The 19177-nt window shown below is 39.2% G+C and overlaps 1 protein-coding gene across 8 annotated transcripts in view; it reads left to right on the forward strand.

The window, feature by feature from the left end:
• Positions 1 to 87: 87 nt before the first annotated feature.
• The window catches only part of PRIMPOL (primase and DNA directed polymerase), a 60081-nt gene continuing 40991 nt past the window's right edge, over positions 88 to 19177 (forward strand). For 3 of the 8 annotated variants that reach the window (XM_030312111.1, XM_030312116.1, XM_030312119.1), the window contains exons 1-7: positions 108 to 284; positions 386 to 532; positions 1082 to 1158; positions 4541 to 4681; positions 6437 to 6649; positions 13757 to 13854; positions 14771 to 14900. In XM_030312111.1, coding sequence (XP_030167971.1) covers positions 6470 to 6649; positions 13757 to 13854; positions 14771 to 14900 — 408 coding nt within the window. In that variant the 5' untranslated portion in view covers positions 108 to 284; positions 386 to 532; positions 1082 to 1158; positions 4541 to 4681; positions 6437 to 6469. Of the gene's footprint in view, positions 285 to 385; positions 533 to 1081; positions 1159 to 4540; positions 4682 to 6436; positions 6650 to 13756; positions 13855 to 14770; positions 14901 to 19177 lie in introns of all 8 variants that reach the window. The other 5 variants (XM_030312118.1, XM_030312113.1, XM_030312112.1 and 2 more) reach the window with 5 other exon arrangements.

Raw genomic sequence — 19177 nt, forward strand, 5'->3', positions numbered from 1 at the left:
TCTCCTTTCTCCGGCCCCTCCGCACCTATGCCGCTCTCTCATTGGCCCGGCGCCCTCCTGCCGGCACGCCCCCTCACGCTCTGGCCTGGCCCTCGCGCGGGGTTTGAAGACGGACCCCGCCTGCTGCTGCGGGCCCACGGGTTTCCGCCGGTGGCGCGGGTTTCTGAAAGTAAAAGGACGGAGACGTGAAGGCCTCACGAGGCCCAAGGAGCAGAGAGAAGGGAGTCAAAGGCGGGCCCCGTCAGACCTCCGGGAGGAAAGGGAGCAGGCCGCGACCCGTGCTGGTAAATCTGTACTTCGCTTTTCTTAGCTCACCCCCTCCGCTTACTGTCTCTAAATCCGAATCCTTCCCTGCTCTGATTTCCCCGCCCGTTTTCGTTCACAGTCTCCGTTCAGACCCTGATGCAAACAACATATCGTTTTCGCAGGAGAATATATCAACACAATTGAGCACGAAATTCACCAAATTTCAAGAGCTTCATGATATCCACGTTAAGAACTAGCCTGCTCCCCAACATTTTTGCCCATTCAGGTATAAATCCGGGGGCTGCGGTTTGTACATAAATATGCATCGTCTTGTATATATGGCACCCCTTTGTTGAGTGCTTAGTACATTTTCGCAGTGCGCTCATTGTATCCTCTACAACTCCAAGAGGTAGGAATTCCAATTACAGTCGCTACAGGTGTTGAAGACAGTTAAATCATTTGCTCTTGCTAAAAGAGTTACCGGGGTTAAACTCAGATCCTTTCTTTATCCTTCCCAAATTGAGAGAGGACCAGTGTTTGGCAGTCCTTTCTCTGCTGCAGTGCAACTGAAGAATACGACCCCCTCCAAATCCTACAGGTGGTCCAGCTCCTACTTCTAAGGAAGGAACTGGTACTGTTAATCAGTCCTGTTACCCTGAGATGCCCACGCCCCTTCCTGTGCCCAGGCATTTCTTACCAAAATGATGCTTGAGTTAAAGCAACAGCAGATTTTGTTTTCCTGTAAATTATGCTAATTTGTCTAGTGAAACTTTAATTATAGTAGAACAGTTGGCTAGAGGAAATGTCTTCTGAGTCCAGTAATTTGTTTTGACAGAGTTGTCTCAGAGGTGGCAGAATTTGATCTGGGCCTTGAAGAGGAAGAATTTGGGAAAAGCAAGTGAGGCATTCCAGGTGAGAGGAATCTACGCCAGAGGGTGCTTGTAATTGGCCAGGGACAGGAAGTGGTCCTTATGCATTTGGTGGTAAGAAATAAAATGATTAAGGGGCGCCTGGGTGGCGCAGTCGGTTAAGCGTCCGACTTCAGCCAGGTCACGATCTCGTGGTCCGTGGGTTCGAGCCCCGCGTCAGGCTCTGGGCTGATGGCTCGGAGCCTGGAGCCTGTTTCCGATTCTGTGTCTCCCTCTCTCTCTGCCCCTCCCCCGTCCATGCTCTGTCTCTCTCTGTCCCAAAAATAAATAAACGTTGAAAAAAAAAATCCTTAAAAAAAAAAAAGAAATAAAATGATTAAGTGATTCTAGAGACTGTAAAGCGGTTTAGAATCTGGTCCAGATTCTGGAGAGAGTTTGGACTTCTTGAGGTGAATCAAAGTGTGAACTGAGTGATGCTCTGAACCATTAATGAGTGGCCCTATGGAAAGTTCTGAATCTGGTTTTAAAGGTGATTAGTCTGGCAGAGTTAGGCTGTTTGGATGGATGATCCACTGGGGGTGGTAGAAAGGGGAAGCTGGAGAAGAATAATATATCACTGTATGTTTTGTTATCCCTTACCAGACATTTTTGGGAAATTTGATTTTTTTTTTTTTTATGTTTATTTTTGAGACAGAAAGACAGAGTGTGAGCGGGCTTGGGTAGAGAGAGAGGGAGACACAGAATCCAAAACGGGCTCCAGACTCTGAGCTATCAGCTTGGAGCCCAACGTAGGGCTGGAATGCACCGACTCGAGATCATGACCTGAACCGAAGTCTGATGCTTAATCGACTGAGCCAACCAGATGCCCTTAGGGAAATTTTAATATGACTTAACTTTTGTTTAAGCATAGAGAGGCAAAGTGACCGGAGTGGGGGGTGGGGAGAAGATTCAATTAGTGTAGTTAATTTCTTCAGGTGTTACTCATCTGGGATATAATCTTCTATAACAATATTACTGTAAATGAATTTTAATCTCATACTTGATCACGAATATTCTAGTAGCTGGAGAAGTAGTATAATGTGTTCCAGGAGGCCAGCAAGGGGATTTTATTAAGAAAATATTGCCAAATACCAGAACATTACTAAACACTGGAACTGGAACATACATGCCGGGAAACACAAAATACTGGTGAATCGGTTCTCAGGGCACAGGGAGAAGCTGACTTGTGATTAGACAAAAGAAGAAAGAAGCTAGAAGCGCACCAGGGAGATCCATGGCAAGGCTTTAGCTCTCCCTAGAGGCCGGGAATCTGTATTCCAGCTGCTTCTGGGACTCCAGCCACCAAGTGTGCTAGCTGGGCAAGTCTGGGCGTAAACCAGGGCTATTGAGGTTGGCTGCCTATGCCCTTTCTCTGCCCCCTTTCCTCTGCCTCTTCTTCCATTACGGTTCCTCAAAAATGACTCAGCCAGACTTTTTTCTAGCCTGACCACCTTTAGTTGTAAAATCAGTATTGAACATGGTTAATTGCAATGTTAAGAAAAAAGCATTGTGGGATGTGGCGCCTGGGTGGCTTAGTCAGTTAAGCGGCCGACCTTGGCTCAGGTCATGATCTCGCAGTCCATGAGTTCGAGCCCCACATCCTGCTCTGTTCTGACAGCTCAGAGCCTGGAGCCTGCTTTGGATTCTGTGTCTCCCTCTCTGTCTCTGCTCCTCCCCTGCTCATGCTCGCTCGCTCTCTCTCTCTCTCTCTCTCTCTCTCAGAAATAAATAAACATTTAAAAAAAATTAAATAGCACTGTCGGGGGTGCCTGGCTGGCTGACTCCGTTGGTAGAGCTTGTGACTCTTGATCCTGAGGTCATGAGTTCAAGCCCCACATCGGGCATAGAGCTTATTTTAAAAAAAGAAGAGGAGGAGAAAGAAGAAAGAACATTGCGGCACAGTGTGAAGAAATAAATAATAGAGCTCTTAAGCCTAGTATTTTAAAATACAGCAAATATTTTTCTTTGGAACTTGGAAACTGTTACCAAAAATAGTTATGGTCCTGTGTGAAAAGAGGTTTTTGCTGCACAATTATGTAAAAGACCACAATCCTTCCCCACCAGGAATTAAAAGCATTTCGAGGGGCACTTGGGTGGCTCAGTGGGTTAAGTGTCCAACTTCAGCCTAGGTCATGATCTTGCTGTTTTGGAGTTTGAACCCCGCATGGGCTCTATGCTGACAGCTCAGAGGCTGGACCCTGTTTCAGATTCTGTGTCTCCCTCTCTCTCTCTGCCCCTTCCCCACTCACGCTCTGTCTCTCTCAAAAATAAACATTAAAAAAAAAAGCATTTCAAAATTGGTGACCTGTTTCTTCTCGTAGAGGGTAGAGATGAGGAAAATGATAGTCCAAAACCAGAATGCCAGATGCCTTCCTGTTCTCCATTTCCTTTGCTTTTGTCATTTAATCCTCCTGCTCCTACAGTGAGGCCCCCAGTTGTCTTCTAACCCTGAACCCAGCTGTTAAAATTTTTGAACTGTGCAAACAACATGAGGGAGTAACATATTGAATTTCTCTTTGTTCTCTGTTGGCACTATGGTTTCCTCAGTTCAGTGAGTTGTCAAACCATACTCTCATGGTCATGCCAGCAATTTTTACAAAATCAAAAATTTTCCTGATGTCAGTGTCACTAAGTGTGAACATGTACATGGTTATTCTTCGTCAGTTACTGGTTAGATCCTAGAGCTACAGATCCTATCTAAATGCATTCTGTGTTTCTTGTCTTTATTAAGTCATCAGTGGGCTTTATTAAAAGTTATACTTTATAGAAGAGAATCAGTTTCTCACTTGGGTTGTCTAAATGTTGAGGATTTTTATCTGTATGTGAAACAAATTAAAATAAACTTTGTACTCAGAATCTAGCATTACGGAGCCCCCGTATCACTTCATATTGAAAAAGCCATTTTGTTAAAAATTATCCTGTCTCTTCAATCCAGTGAAATTGTATTCCTTTCCACGGCATACCTGTAATGAAATTTATGTTGATATCTTTAGAATTACGTTGGTTATAATTTATTTATTAAAATATTTTTAATGTTTCTTAAAAAATTTTTTAATGTTTATTTATTTTTGAGAGAGAGATAGTGCATGTGCCAGCAGGGGAGGGGCAGAGAGGGAGAGGGAGACGCAGAATCAGAAGCAGATTCCAGGCTCTGAGCTGTCAGCATAAGAGCTGGATGTGTGGGGCTCAAACCCATCAACTGGGAGATCACGACCTGAGCTGAAGTTGGATGCTTAACCGACTAAGCCACCCAGGTGCCCCTCTTGGTTTGTAATTTATAATTTTCATCTGGATCAGGTGTAACTTTGAGAGAGTAATCTTTCTTAGGTCTGTTGTGGTTGGAGTCAAATGTGAAATTTAACAGTCATGACGTTCTACCATCTCAGTCTTTTAGGATGAACCTATTTTTCCTTCCCGGGAACGTATCATTTGCCAGTGAGTTTGTGTTGTTGGAAGGTTTTCTGCTAAAATTCAAGAGAATATTTATCAACATGATAAGCACAAGTACTGGAAAGGCATCGCGAAAGGTAAATAGGAATTTTCCCCTCAAATGCTGTAGTTTATGTTGTTATTTCGGTTTATAAAATGAATGTATGTGTTTTATATATCAGTAAATTATGACATAGATGATATTGATGAAGAGGGAGACTACATCGGTTTTCTATTTCTGTGTAAAACATCACGCCAAAACTTCTAGGCTTAAACAAAAAGTAATATTTTCTTCCAGTTCTGTGGGTTGAACAGCTGCTTTGCAGATCTCACCTGAACTCACTCAGGCTTACTTACACATTGAATTCTGGTGGGTGCCTGATCCAAAATAGCTTAACTCAATATATCTGATAGTTGATGTTGGCTGTTACCTGGGGTAACTTGGGTTCTTCTCCGCATGGCTTTTTATCCTCTATGAGGCTAGAGTTCTGGCATGACAGTCCCAGGGTGGGACTACAGCATAGCCAAATCCAGTGCAAAAGCACTTAACGCCACTAGTTTGCTTCCCATTTGTTGATGTGACATTGACACATTGAGATTCACATTGTTGATGTGACCAAAGCAAGTCACATGACCAAACACAGAGTCAGTGTGGGAGTGGGCTCAGACAGCAGCTGTTAATGGGAGGAATGGCAAAAATTTTGTGGCCATTATCTACCTACGATACAAGCTTTTTTCCCCTTCTAAAAACTCATCCTTTTTTTTTTAAGTAAAACATAATCAAAAGTTGAAAAAGTATTGCCTGGCCCCCTCACCTGGTTAAAATGGAAACGTATGCAAACAAAAACATATATGATTAGATTAATAAACAAGTGTTTTTTTTGTTTTTGTTTTTTTTTTCAACATTTCTTTATTTTTGGGACAGAGAGAGACAGAGCATGAACGGGGGAGGGGCAGAGAGAGAGGGAGACACAGAATCGGAAACAGGCTCCAGGCTCCGAGCCATCAGCCCAGAGCCTGACGCGGGGCTCGAACTCACGGACCGCGAGATCGTGACCTGGCTGAAGTCGGACGCTTAACCGACTGCGCCACCCAGGCGCAATAAACAAGTGTTAAAAGACCATCATTTCACATTGATCACAAAATTGCAGTCATTAACAGACATAGATTAAAATTTATTTATTCCCGTCTTCAGTCGTGCTTATGATGAACATAGACATCCTAAACCAAAGTAGCCAATATTGCAGTTCCCATTTATACACAGTGTTGTCCTCCCAACTAACGGCTGTGTTGGGTGAAAAGAAAAGAAATGGATAGAAACATAGAAGGAAAGGGAACTAAGAGTTGCACAGTGGTGTCTGGAAATGAACTCTGCCCTGAGAAGTAGTAGCACAAGAGTCATGGCCAAAGTAGTAGGACGACTTGGGCAAGGTCAATAGTGCTTGATGCATTAAAGTGGTTCTAGTGAAAACGATAATGGTACAAAAACCACTTGTATTTACCTGCGACTTTGTCATTTACAAAACGTTTTCTTAGGTCTTATCGCATGTATCCTGATAATTACATAAAGTATTCAGGATGACATTGATCCCCATTTTGCAGTTAAGGCTCAGGGAACTTCTAAAATCATAGCACTGTTAGAAGAACCAAGATTGAAAGATATCTGACAACTAGCCATGTTCTCATTTCACATTAAAACTTCGTGTAAAATAAATAAGTAAATAAATAGGATAAGGAAATAGCCATTAGGAAATGGGTTTTGAAGTTTTACCAAAAAGTATGTATATATATTCTAAACAAAGAAATTGATGTCCTTGTTTGTTTTAGTACTAATTGGTAGAAATCTTACACAGGATAGGATTTAGTTTCCCGTAACTTCTGAACCAATGGAGAGAAAATGGGAAGCAAAACTGAAGCAAATTGAAGAACGAGCAGCTTGTTATGAGAGGAAACCATTGTCCTCAGTATACAGACCGAGATTGTCCAAGCCAGAAGAACCACCTTCCATTTGGAAACTATTCCATCGGCAAACTGAAGCCTTTAATTTTGTTAAAAGCTGTAAAGAGGTAATTTTCTCATCTCCTGCCTTTATTTCCGGGGCTACTGTAACTTTAGATTTCTAAAAACAAACTAAAAATCATTGTTTGTGTTCATTCCAGCCCGCATGATCTACAAAAGAATCGTGATCTAAATATCACACTGTTTGCAAAACATATCCCTATGAATTATTGGCCATTTACTTTATATTAAGAATGAAGAGCAATGACCTATGTAGTGCCAGTTGGTTTGAAAAATTTGTAATGACACTTAAAAATTTTTTTGTTTCAAATATAGTTGACATAGTAAGTATATTAGTTTCAGGTGAACAACATAGTGATTTGACAGTTCTATACATTACAAAATGCTCACCACAATAAGTCTAGTTACCATCTATCACCGAAGTCACTCCAATATTATTGACTATATTCCCTATGCTGTCCTTTTCATCACCATGACTTACTTATTTTATAAGTGGAAGATTGTACTTTTTAATCCCCTTCCCCTATTTCTCTTGTCTCTCCATCTCCTCTCTGCCCCACTTTGGCAACCACCGGTTTATTCTCTGTATTTATGAGTCTGTTTTAGGTTCGTTTTGTTTTTAGATTCCACATATAAATGAAATCATATGATCTTTGTTTTTCTCTAACTTATTTCACTTAGCATAATACCCTGTAGGTCCATCCATGTTGTGAACAGCAAGACTTCATTCTTTTTTTTTTTTTTAGGGCTGAGTAATATTCCTTTGAGTACATATACTGTATCTTCTTTATCCATTCATCTGTCAGTGGACACTTGGTGTGTTCCATATCTTGGCTGTTATAAATAAATATGGGTACACATATTCTTCTGAATTAGTGCTTTCATTTTCTTCAGGTAAATACCGAATTACTGGATTGTATGGTATTTCTATTTTAATTTTTTTGAGGAACCTCCATTCTGTTTTCCATAGCGGCTGCACCAACTTACGTTCCCACCAACAGTGCTGCATGAGTGTTCCCTTTTCTCCAAATCCTTACAAACATTGTTATTTCTGGTCTTTTTGATACTAGCCATTCTGATGGGGGCAAGGTGGTATCTCAGTGTGGTTTTGATTTGCATTTCCGGGATGATTAGTGATGGTGAGCATTTCTTCATGTGTCTGTTGTCCATCTATAGGTCTTCTTTGGAAAAATGTCTATTCAAGTGCTCTGCACATTTTTAAAGTCAGATTTTTTTTTGGTGTTGAGTTGTAAGAGTTCTTTATATTACTTTGGATATTAACCCCTTATCAGATATATCATTTGTAAATATCTTCTCCCATTCACGAGGTTGCTTTTGCATTTTGTTGATGGTGTCTTTTGCTGTGCAAAAGCTTTTTAGTTTGGTGTAGTCCCAATTGTTTATTTTTGCTTTTGTTTCCACTGCCTGGGGAGATAGATCCAGAAAAATATTGCTAAGGCTGATGTCCAAGAGTTTACTGCCTGTATTTTCTTTAAGGAGGTTTATGGTTTTAGGTCTTATATTTAGGTCTTTAATCTGTTTTGAGTTTATTTTTGTGTATGGTGCGAAAAAGTGGCCCAGTTTCATTTGTTTGCATTAGCTATCCAGTTTTCTCAGCACCATTTATTGAGGAGACTGTCTTTTCCTCATTGCATATTCTTGCCTCCTTTGTTATAGATTAATTGACCTTATAATTATGGATTTGTTTCTGGGCTCTCTATCCTGTTCCATTGATTTGTGTGTGTACTTTTGTGCCAGTGCCATACTATTTTGATATCTATAGAATTGTAATCTACTTTGAAATCTGGGGTTGGAATACTTCCAGCTTAGTTCTTCTTGCTGAAGACTGCTTTGGCTATTTGTTTTTTTTTTTTTAATTTTTTTCAACGTTTATTTATTTTTGGGACAGAGAGAGACAGAGCATGAACGGGGGAGGGGCAGAGAGAGAGGGAGACACAGCATCGGAAACAGGCTCCAGGCTCTGAGCCATCAGCCCAGAGCCTGACGCGGGGCTCGAACTCACGGACCGCGAGATCGTGACCTGGCTGAAGTCGGACGCTCAACCGACTGCGCCACCCAGGCGCCCCTGCTTTGGCTATTTGTGATCTTCTTTGGTTCCCTACAAATTTTAGGACTATTTGTGCTAGTTTTGTGAAAGATATTATTGGTATTTTGGTAGGGATTGCATTCGATCTGTAGATTGCTTTGGATAATATGGACATTATAACAGTATTACTTCTTCAGGTCCATGAGCATTGTATATCTTTCCATTTTTGTTGTCTTCAGTTCTTTAATCAGTGTCTCATGGTTTTCAGAGTACAGGTCTTTCACTTCGTTGATTAAATTTATTCCTAGGTGTTTTATTCCTTTTGATGCAACTGTAAATGAGATTATTTTCTTAATTTCTTTCTGATAGCTCACTATTAGTATTTAAAAGTACACTTGATTTCTGTATGTTAATTTTGTATCCCGCAATTCTATTGAATTCATTTATTGTAATTATTTTTTGGTGGAGTCTTTAGGGTTTTCTATATGTAGTATCATGTCCTCTGCAAATAGTGACAGTTTTACTTCTTCCTTACCAGTTTGGATGCCTTTTTTCCCCTCCTTTTTCTTGTCTGATTGTTGTGGTTAGGACTTCTAGTACTGTGTTGAACAAAAGTGGGGAAAGTGGGCATCTTTATCTTTTCTTGATCTTAAAGGGAAAGCTTTCAACTTTTCATTGTTGAGGATGATGCTGGCTATGGGTCTGTCATATATGGTTTTTATTATGTTGAGATGTTCCCTCAATACTCATTTTGTTGATAGTGTTATGATACGGAATTTGGTCAAATGCTTTTTAAAGTGTTGTATTACGTTGATTGATTTGTGGGTATTGATCCATCCTTGCATCCCTGGAATAAACCCCACTTAATCATGGTGAATGATCTTTTTTTTTTTAATTTTTTTTTATTTAAAAAAATTTTTTTTAACATTCATTTATTTTTGAGAGACAGAGAGAGGCAGAGCATGAGCAGGGGAGGGGGAGAGAGAGATACAGAATCTGAAGCAGGCTCCAGGCTCTGACCTGTTTGTTAGCACAGAGCCGGACACAGGGCTTGAACCCGCGAACTGTGAGACCATGACCTGAGCTGAAGTTGGATGCTCAATGACTGAGCCACCCAGGCGCCCTGGTGAATGATCCTTTTAATGTATTGTGTTAGATTTGCTAATATTTTGTTGAAGCTTTTTACATCTGTGCTCATCAGGGATAATAGTCTACTTTTTTTTTTTTTTTTTTTTTAGTGTCTTTGGTTTAGTTTGAGGGTAATGCTGTTCTTTCAGAACAAATTCAGAAGTATTCCTTTAAAAAAAAAAAAAAGAATTCCTTCCTCTTATATATTTTGGAATAGTTTGAGAAGCATAGTTATTAACTCTTCTTTAAAAGATGTTTGGTGAGGAGCACCTGGAGGACTCAGTCAGTTGAGCGCCTGACCCTTGGTTTTGGCTCAGGTCATGATATTGGGGTTTGTGGATTCAAGCCCCACATCAAGTTCGTGCTGACAGTGCAGAGCCTGCTTGGGATTCTCTCTCTCTCTCTCTCACTGCTCCTCTTCTGCTTGTGCTCACTCACTCTCTGTGTCTCTCAAAATAAATATTTAAACTTTTTAAAAAATGAGTAGAAGATGTTTGGTAAAATTCACCTGTGAAGCCATCTGGCCCTAGACTTTTGTTTTTTGGGGAGTTTTTGATTACCAATTGAATTTCATTACTAGTAATCCATTTTCTATTTCTGATTTAGTCTTGGAAAACTTTATGTTACTATGGATTTGTCCATTTCTTCTAAGTTGTCCAATTTGTTGGCATATACTTTCTTGTAGTAGTCCCTTTATTTTTTTTCCACTTTTTATTTTTATTTTTTTAATCTAAAAATTTATGAAAAAAACAGTGCCAAATTCACATCCTAAAAACACAGAGATACGTATTTTAAAAGAAATATGTAGGGGCACCTGGGTGGCTCAGTCGGTTAAGCGTCTGACTTCAGCTCAGGTCACGATCTCACGGTCCGTGAGTCCGTGAGTTCGAGCCCCACGTCGGGCTCTGGGCTGACGGCTCAGAGCCTGGAGCCTGCTTCTGATTCTGTGTCTCCCTCTCTCTCTGCCCCTCCCCCGATCATGCTCTGTCTCTCTCTGTCTCAAAAATAAATAAACGTTAAAAAAAAATTTTTTTTAAAGAAATATGTAGACTTTCAATTTCCAATCCATATAGGAGGCTTAAAAGTTGCCACTGTGTCCCAACAACAGTAATTTTTTACCTAAGTAGTATAAAAAGCTGAACAAACTGAAAAATCAACAACTTTTCTTAGATCTGTAAGAGAAGTGAGAACACAGGTAAGCCACTGCTCCCCCAAATTGGAAAGATTGACAGACAAAAACAGAATCATAGCCTCCTGGAGAAAAGACCCATGAGCAGTAACCTCTGTTCTCTGGGAACTAGTGTCAAGTTAGGGAAACCTGGACTGTAACTGATAACTTGCTGGAGTCTCAGGATGGACAAGTCTGAGAGAGAAAATCTCTAAGAAGACCCGTCATTGGGGGTTGGGGAGAGGAAGAGGGAGAAGCAGAAATGGCCCCACACTTTTATGAAATTCTCCCCCTGGGGAGCTCTATCAATTTCTCACAATGAACACCAGAGAAAAATCTCCTCATGCTTCCAGCAGGGAGAAGAAAAGAGGAACCAATTAGAAATAAGTCAAAGCAGTCTGTTCTTTTTAACATGGTCTACACTGAGGAGACACTATTTAACCATGGTTTAAGCTGTCAGGGTTTTATCAGAGCTAAACTAAATAATAAAATACCTAATGAAATACCTATCTCCAGCCCACTCTAATCATCCTGCCTCACCTAGTGGGTGGGCTGATAAGCCAGTATGAAGTTCATGGTCCAGAACAGGCTTCTTAAAAGACCCAGACCTAATCAAAAGATGTAGTAATCCCTTTAATCTTTTGTGTTTTTGTGGTGTCAGTTGTAACTTCTCTTTTTTTAATTTTTTTTAATGTTTATTTATTTTTGAGAGAGACAGAGTATTAGCAGGGGAGGGACAGAGAGAGAGAGAAAGACACAGAATCTGAAGAGGCTCCAGGCTCTGAGCCGTCAGCACAGAGCCCGACGTGGGGCTTGAACTCACAAGCCGTGAGATCGTGACCTGAGCGGAAGTCGGACGCTTAACTGACTGAGCCACCCAGGCGCCCCTCTTTTATTTCTGATTTTATTTTTGAGTTGTCTTTCTTATTCTTGATGAGTCTGGTTATATCAATTTTGTTTATCTTTTCAAAGAACCAGTTCTTAATTCCATTGATATTTTCTATTGTCTTTTAGTCTTTGTTTCCACTCTGATCTTTATTATTTTCTTCCTTCTAATTTTGGGCTTTTTTTAATTCTTGTTTTGTTCCTTTAGGTGTAAGTTTAGATTGCTTCTTTGAGATTTTTCTTGTTTCTTGAAGTAGGCCTGTATTGCTATAAACTTGCCTCTAATAGAACTTTTCCTGTGTCTCCTGTAAATTTGGAGCCATTGTCTTTCCATTTTCTCGTGTGTCCAGGTATTTTTTGATTTCCCTTTGATTTCTCCATTGACGCATTGGTTTTTTTACTAGCACATTTATTTCCAGTTTTTTTTCTCATATTGATTTCTGGTTTCATATTGTTATTGTTGGAAAAGATGCTTGATATGATTTCAGTCCTTTTAAATTTATTGAGACTTGTTTGGTGGCCTGACATATCCTGGAATGTTCCATGTGCACTTGGAAAGAATGTGTTTTCTGCCATTTGGGGATGAAATGTTCTGTATATATTTATTAAATCCATATGGTTTAGTGTGTCATTCAAAGCCAAAGTTACTTTATTGATTTTTTTTGTCTGGATGATCTATCCATTGATGTAAATGGGGTGTTAAAGTATGCTACTATTATTGTATTACTGTCATTTTCTCCCTCTTTGTCTGTTAGTACTTAATATATTTAGGTACTCTTATGTTGGGTGCATAGACGTTTACAATTGCCATATCCTCTTGTTAGACTGATCCCTTTATCATCATGTTATGACCTTCTTTGTTTCTTGTTATAGTGTTTGTCTTAAATCTATTTTGTTTGTTAGAAGTATTGCCACTCCAGCTTTTTTTTTTCATTTCCATTTGTATGGAATATCTTTTTCTATCCCTTTTTCAGTTTATGTGTCTTTCAGTCTGAAGTGAGTCTCTGGTAGGCAGCATATAGATGGGTCTTGTGTTTTTTATCCATTCAGTCAGTCAGTTATCCTTTGTCGTTTGACTGGAGGATTTGGTCCATTTACATTTATTTTTTTTTTATTTTTTATTTTTTTTGGTATAACTAAGTTATTTTTTTTTTATTTTTTATTTATTTATTTTTTTAATATATGAAATTTATTGACAAATTGGTTTCCATACAACACCCAGTGCTCATCCCAAAAGGTGCCCTCCTCAATACCCATCACCCACCCTCCCCTCCCTCCCATCCCCCATCAACCCTCAGTTTGTTCTCAGTTTTTAACAGTCTCTTATGCTTTGGCTCTCTCCCACTCTAACGTCCTTTTTTTTTTTTTTTTTTTCCTTCCCCTCCCCCATGGGTTCCTGTTAAGTTTCTCAGGATCCACATAAGAGTGAAACCATATGGTATCTGTCTTTCTCTGTATGGCTTGTTTCACTTAGCATCACACTCTCCAGTTCCATCCACGTTGCTACAAAAGGCCATATTTCATTTTTTCTCATTGCCACGTAGTATTCCATTGTGTATATAAACCACAATTTCTTTATCCATTCATCAGTTGATGGACATTTAGGCTCTTTCCATAATTTGGCTATTGTTGAGAGTGCTGCTATGAACATTGGGGTACAAGTGCCCCTATGCATCAGTACTCCTGTATCCCTTGGGTAAATTCCTAGCAGTGCTATTGCTGGGGGTCCATTTACATTTAAAGCAAAGATTTTGATCGGTGTAGATGTACTGACTATTTTTCTTATTTTTAGTAATACAGAATGATGTTCAAATTCCAGTTTTTCAAAATTTGACAAAATTCTTCATAAGCATTGAGTAGCTACAGTGGGTTTTTGGATTTGTACTCTATTTCATTTTTTGAATATTATTTTTGATTTCTATGAAGGATGTTCATGTATTTGCTTTGGAATACAAAGTGGGTGATGGACAACGTATTTACCTGGTAACAACCTACACTCAACTTTGGTTTTACTATAAATCCCGGTAAGTCTGTAAAGCACAGCATGTTAAAGTTACATTTCCTTCATCTAGTTATGTTTGTGAAATTGATTCTGGCTGAATTAACTGTTACAGTTCTCAATCACACAATAGTCCTTTACTGATAGAATTGAATTCTGGAGCCTGCCTTGTCATGGCAACACTGAATGATCTCACCAGGTGTTGGGAGAAGAGTACTGTGTAACCAACCGTGTGTGTGTGTGTGTGTGTGTGTGTGTGTGTGTGTGTGTGTTTTGAATTCCTAAATAATCTGTGTCACATGATGACCCAATCCCCCCATCACTTTTCTGTGTTGAAATTACAAACCTCTTACTTACATAGGATGCCATCTCAACTTCACTTAGCACAAGTAATCATTTACTTATCAAGTCAGTATCTGTTCTTACTAACCCGTGTTAAAGTCCTATCTCCTGATCCACGTGGGAGCATTGAAAGCTCGTTGAAGTCAGGTGATTTAGAATATGTTTTTAGCCAATTTTGAAAAGACTGTTTTCCTAATGAAAATACAAATCTTAAAAATTCTCAAAAAATTTATCGAACCCCAAGAATATATGTGATCTTGGGATTCCAGTTTGAGAAAGTCCTTTTCTTAGACAGGATTTGCTTTATCATGTCACCAAAAAGCAAAGAATTGTCATACAATGTGAAAATTATCAGCACTTGAAAATATTTTCAAGTTAAATAATGTTACGAATACAATTATTACATGTTGTGTGATGGGAGCTCTTAATAATATGATCCATAAACCTACTGTGAGCAGTTGTTTACTTTGTCATGCCTTCACTGTGCCATAGTTATGTCATTAAATCACAGTTAATACAGTATCTTGAAATATAAAAGTAGGTATTATGATTTAAAAGGTATAAGATGTAAACCTAATAATCTCGCATTATTCAATTAGAAAAAATCTCTTACACTGCTATGAAGTCATTCCTGAAAACGCTGTGTGCAAGCTTTATTTTGATTTGGAATTTAACAAACATGCGAATCCTGAAGCTGATGGGAAAAAGATGGTTGCGTTACTCATCGAGGTACATTAAAAATTTGGGTTTTTCTTCTTATATCTGTATATCTCTTCATTCATTTATTCATTCATTAAGTGCATCCAACCTATGTAATATTTGGCTTCTGTGTTTCAGCTCCTTTTTTTTTTTCCTCTTCCTTTTGACCTTCATTTCTTAATGTGACTTTACTGAGTAAAGTTCCAAAGAGACCAAAGGTTCAGTTCTAGTCTATATGTTTTGTGATATTAGCACATCTATAAAAAATAGCCTTGAGAAAGATGGCAGTTTGGACACTTTTTAAATTATATGTTAATTCTCTTTATAATAAATAGCTGACTCTGATAAAAAGGCAAAGTAATTTTTACTATAAAAATCAGGTAGTAAGATGAATTTCAAGAAAACTTTGATTAAAAATTGTGTCATGGGGCGCCTGGGTGACTCAGCCAGTTAAGCATATGACTTTTATCTTGGCTAAGGTCATGATCTTATGGTTCGTCAGATTGAGCCTCAAGTCAGGCTCTGTGCTGACAACCTGGAGCCTGCTTGGGATAGTCTCTTTCTCTCTCTGTCTCTCTGTTTCTCTGTGTCTCTCTTTCTTTCTCTGTCCCTCCCCTGCTGGTTCTCTCTCTCTCTCTCAAAATAAATATAACTTAAAAAATAAAAAATAAAAAAATTTGTATCACAGGGGTACCTGGGCGGCTCAGTTGGTTGAGTGTCCATCTTGATTTTGGCTCAGGTCATGATCCCAGGGTCATGGGATCGAGCCCCACATCTGGCTCCATGCTGGGCTGCTTGAGATTCTCTCTCTCTCCCTTTGCCCCTCTCCTCTGCTTGCTTCTCTCTCTCTCTCTGTCTCAAATTAAAAAAATAAGGGGCACTTGGGTGGCTCAGTCGGTTAAGCGTCCGACTTTGGCTCAGGTCATGATCTCACGGTTCATGGGTTCGAGCCCCGCATCAGGCTTTGTGCTGACAGCTCGAAGCCTGGAGCCTTTTTCAGATTCTGTGTCTCGCTCTCTCTCTCTGCTTCTCCCCCCACTCGCACTCTGTCTCCCTCTGTCTCAAAAATAAATAAGCATTAAAAAAAAATTAAAAAAGGTATCATAATTTTTTTGCTCACAAGGATTTTGGAAATTATTGTGCCATCATAAATGAGAAAACTAAGGTCTAGAAAGACTTAATTCTTATTCTAGGTCTTATAGTATTGGAAAAACATGGTCTAGTAATTCAGTTAACATTGTTTTTAAAGGAGAAAAGACTAATTCTAGTATGTTTTTGATTTAGCAGTGTCAACCAGGAAGTTACTAACAAAAGGGATAATATGGGCTTGTTCAACTGAATACTATTATGTATGTTTATAAAAACTTTTAATATTTTATTACATTAAGTTATATTAAACTTATATTGGTTTTTATTTGGGCCCAAAGTAGGCATTAACATTTGTTGATTCATTTTTTTCTTTTAGATGTTAATTGTAGATGACACCTTTTATAACTTTAAATATATCTCAAGGGTGCCCAGGTGGCTTAGTCAGGTAAGTATCCAACTTGGGCTCAGGTCATGATCTCACAGTTCATAGGTTCGAGCTCCATTTTGGGCTCTGTGCTGACAGTGCAGAGTCTGCTTGGGATTCTCTCTCTCTTCCTCTCTCTGCCCCTCCCCCACTTGTATTTTTTCTCTCTCTCTCCCCAAATAAATAGATAAAACTTAAAATTAGAAAAAATATATCTCAAAATGTTTTTGGTAGAGAATATCTGCCCAATTATGTTGAATCACTATATGTTTTTAAAATTTTTTGTGAAAAATGTATGCAAATACTTTTTTTAAAAGTGTGTATTTATTTTGAGAGAGGAAAAAAAACATGAGCAGGGGAGGGGCAGAGAGAGAGGGGAGAGCAAGAATCCCAAACATGCTCTGTACTGTTAGTGCAGAGCCCAATGGAGCCTCACGGAGCCCCATGCGAGGCTCAAACTCATGAACTGTGAGATCGTGACCTGAGCCAAAGTTGGATGCTTAACCGACTGAACCCCCCAGGTGCCCCACCCCACAAATATTTTTTTTAAAAAATCATATGTTAGCTTTCTTTTGGCTTTGCCTCCCCCCCCCAACCTTACTTAAGTTTGTTTGTTTATTTATTATGAAGTATAGTTGACATCTAATATTGGTTTCAGGGGTATAACACAGTGACTTGACATCTATATACATTATATAGGATCCATCAGGATGAGTCTAGTCACTGTATAAAGTTATTATAATATTAATGACTATGTATTCCTATGAGTCTATTTTGGTTAGTTTTGTTTGTCTTGGTTTTTAGATTCCACAGGTAAGCGAAACCATGTGGAATTTGACTTTCCCTGTCTGACCTATTTCACTTAGCATAACACATGTGCTGGCAAATGGCAAAATTTTATTGTTTTTCGTGGCTGAGTAATCATATTCTTTATGATTACATCTTCTTTATTCATTCATCTATCAGTGGACACTTAAATGTCTTCCATATCTTGGCTATTGTAAATAATGGTGCAGTAAATATAGGAGTGTGTACATCTTTTTAAATCAGTGTTTTTGTTTTCTTTGGGTAAATCCCCAGGAATGGAATTGGTGGATCATACAGTAGTTCTATTTTTTACTTTTTGAAAAATCTCATACTGTTTTCCAGAGAGGCTGCACCAATTTACGTTACCATCAACAGTGCAAAAGAGTTCCCTTTTCTCTACATCCTTGCCAATACTTTTTATTTCTTGTCTTTTTGATACTAGCCATTCTGACTTGTGTGAGGTAATATCTTACTGTGGTTTTGATTTGCATTTCCCTGATGAGTGATGTTGAGCATTTTTTAATGTGTCTGTTGGCCATCTGGACATCTTCTTTGGAAAAATGTCACTCAAGTCCTCTGCACGTTTTTAAAATCAGAGTTTTGTTTTTTGGTGTTGAGTTGTTAGGGGTTCTTTAGACATTTTGGCTATTAATTTCTTATTCGATACGTCATTTATAAATATCTTCTCCCATTCAGGAGATTGTCTTTTTGTTTTGTTGATTGTTTCCTTCTCTGTGCAAAAACTTTTTGGTTTGATGTAGTCCTTGTTGTTTAATTTTGCTTTTGTTACCCTTACCTGAGGAAACAGATCCAAAAACTAATGCTCAAATATCCTAGAGTTTACTGCCTATAGTTTCTTTAAGGAGTTTTTTGGTTTCAGGCATTACATTTAGTTCTTTAATCCATTTTGAGTTTATTTTTGTATACGATGAAAGAAAGTGAATTCTTTTGTGTGTAGCTAGCTATTCAGTTTTCCCAGCACTATTTATTGAACATAGTGTCTTTTATCCATTGTATATTCTTTCCTTCTTTGTTGTAGAATGACCATTTAATTGTGGGTTTATTTCTGTGCTCTGTGTTCTGTTTCATTGATTTATGTGTGTACTTTTGTGCCAGTACCATACTACTTTGATTACTATAGCTTTGTAGTATAGTATGAAATCTGGCAGTGTGATACCTCCAGCTTTGTTCTTTTTTCTTAAGATCGATTTATTTATATGTGGTCTTTTGGTTCTATACGTCCTTATGACCATTACTTGGAAGTCTTTATCAGGTAGATTGTTTATCTTTCTTTTGTTCAATGCTTTCTTTGAGGTTGTTTTTTTTTTTTTCCCCCTATTTGGAACATATTCTTTCTCATTTTTTCTGTGTTTATTTCTATGTATTTGGTAGTCTGCTCTGTTTCCTGGTCTTGAAGGTAGTATCCTTATGTAGAAGGCATCCTACTGGCCCCAGAAGCGAAATCTCTCCTGCTCACTAGAACCAGGTGCTCCAGGGGTGTCCCGTGTGTGGGTTGTATGTGCCCTTCTGTCGTGACAGGGCCCTGACTCCTGTCAGGGGCACTGGTGGGCAGGGCGGGTGGGAGGATCAACGGACCCAGTGGTGTGGCTACAGCTGCTGGGGACGTGCTTGTGGGTGGAGTTAGCCTCTGTTGTAGCTGGCTCTAGGGCTTGGCTGTGACTGCTGTGCATGTGCTGGTAGGTGGGGTTGACCCTTCCCCCTTCTCCTTGGGTAGGAGTTGCTTTACAGGGTTTTCAGTCCCGGCCTGGGCTTACCTGCTGGGTATAGCATGTGGGAAGCCACTTTGGAGGATAACCTGATGGGGTGGGCAGGTTGGACAGGCTGAGTCCACAGGGTGATGCTGGGGCTCAATGAGTGGTACTAGCAAGGTGGAGAGAGAGTGTTTGGAAATTGTATCTGCCAGGGAACAAGAAAAATGATGCTTACTAGTGCTTCCATTCCCAGAGAAAGTTCCTCTTCTCCTCTG

Source organism: Lynx canadensis, chromosome B1, assembly GCF_007474595.2.
Source record: "Lynx canadensis isolate LIC74 chromosome B1, mLynCan4.pri.v2, whole genome shotgun sequence".
Classification (NCBI taxonomy): Eukaryota; Metazoa; Chordata; class Mammalia; order Carnivora; family Felidae; genus Lynx; species Lynx canadensis.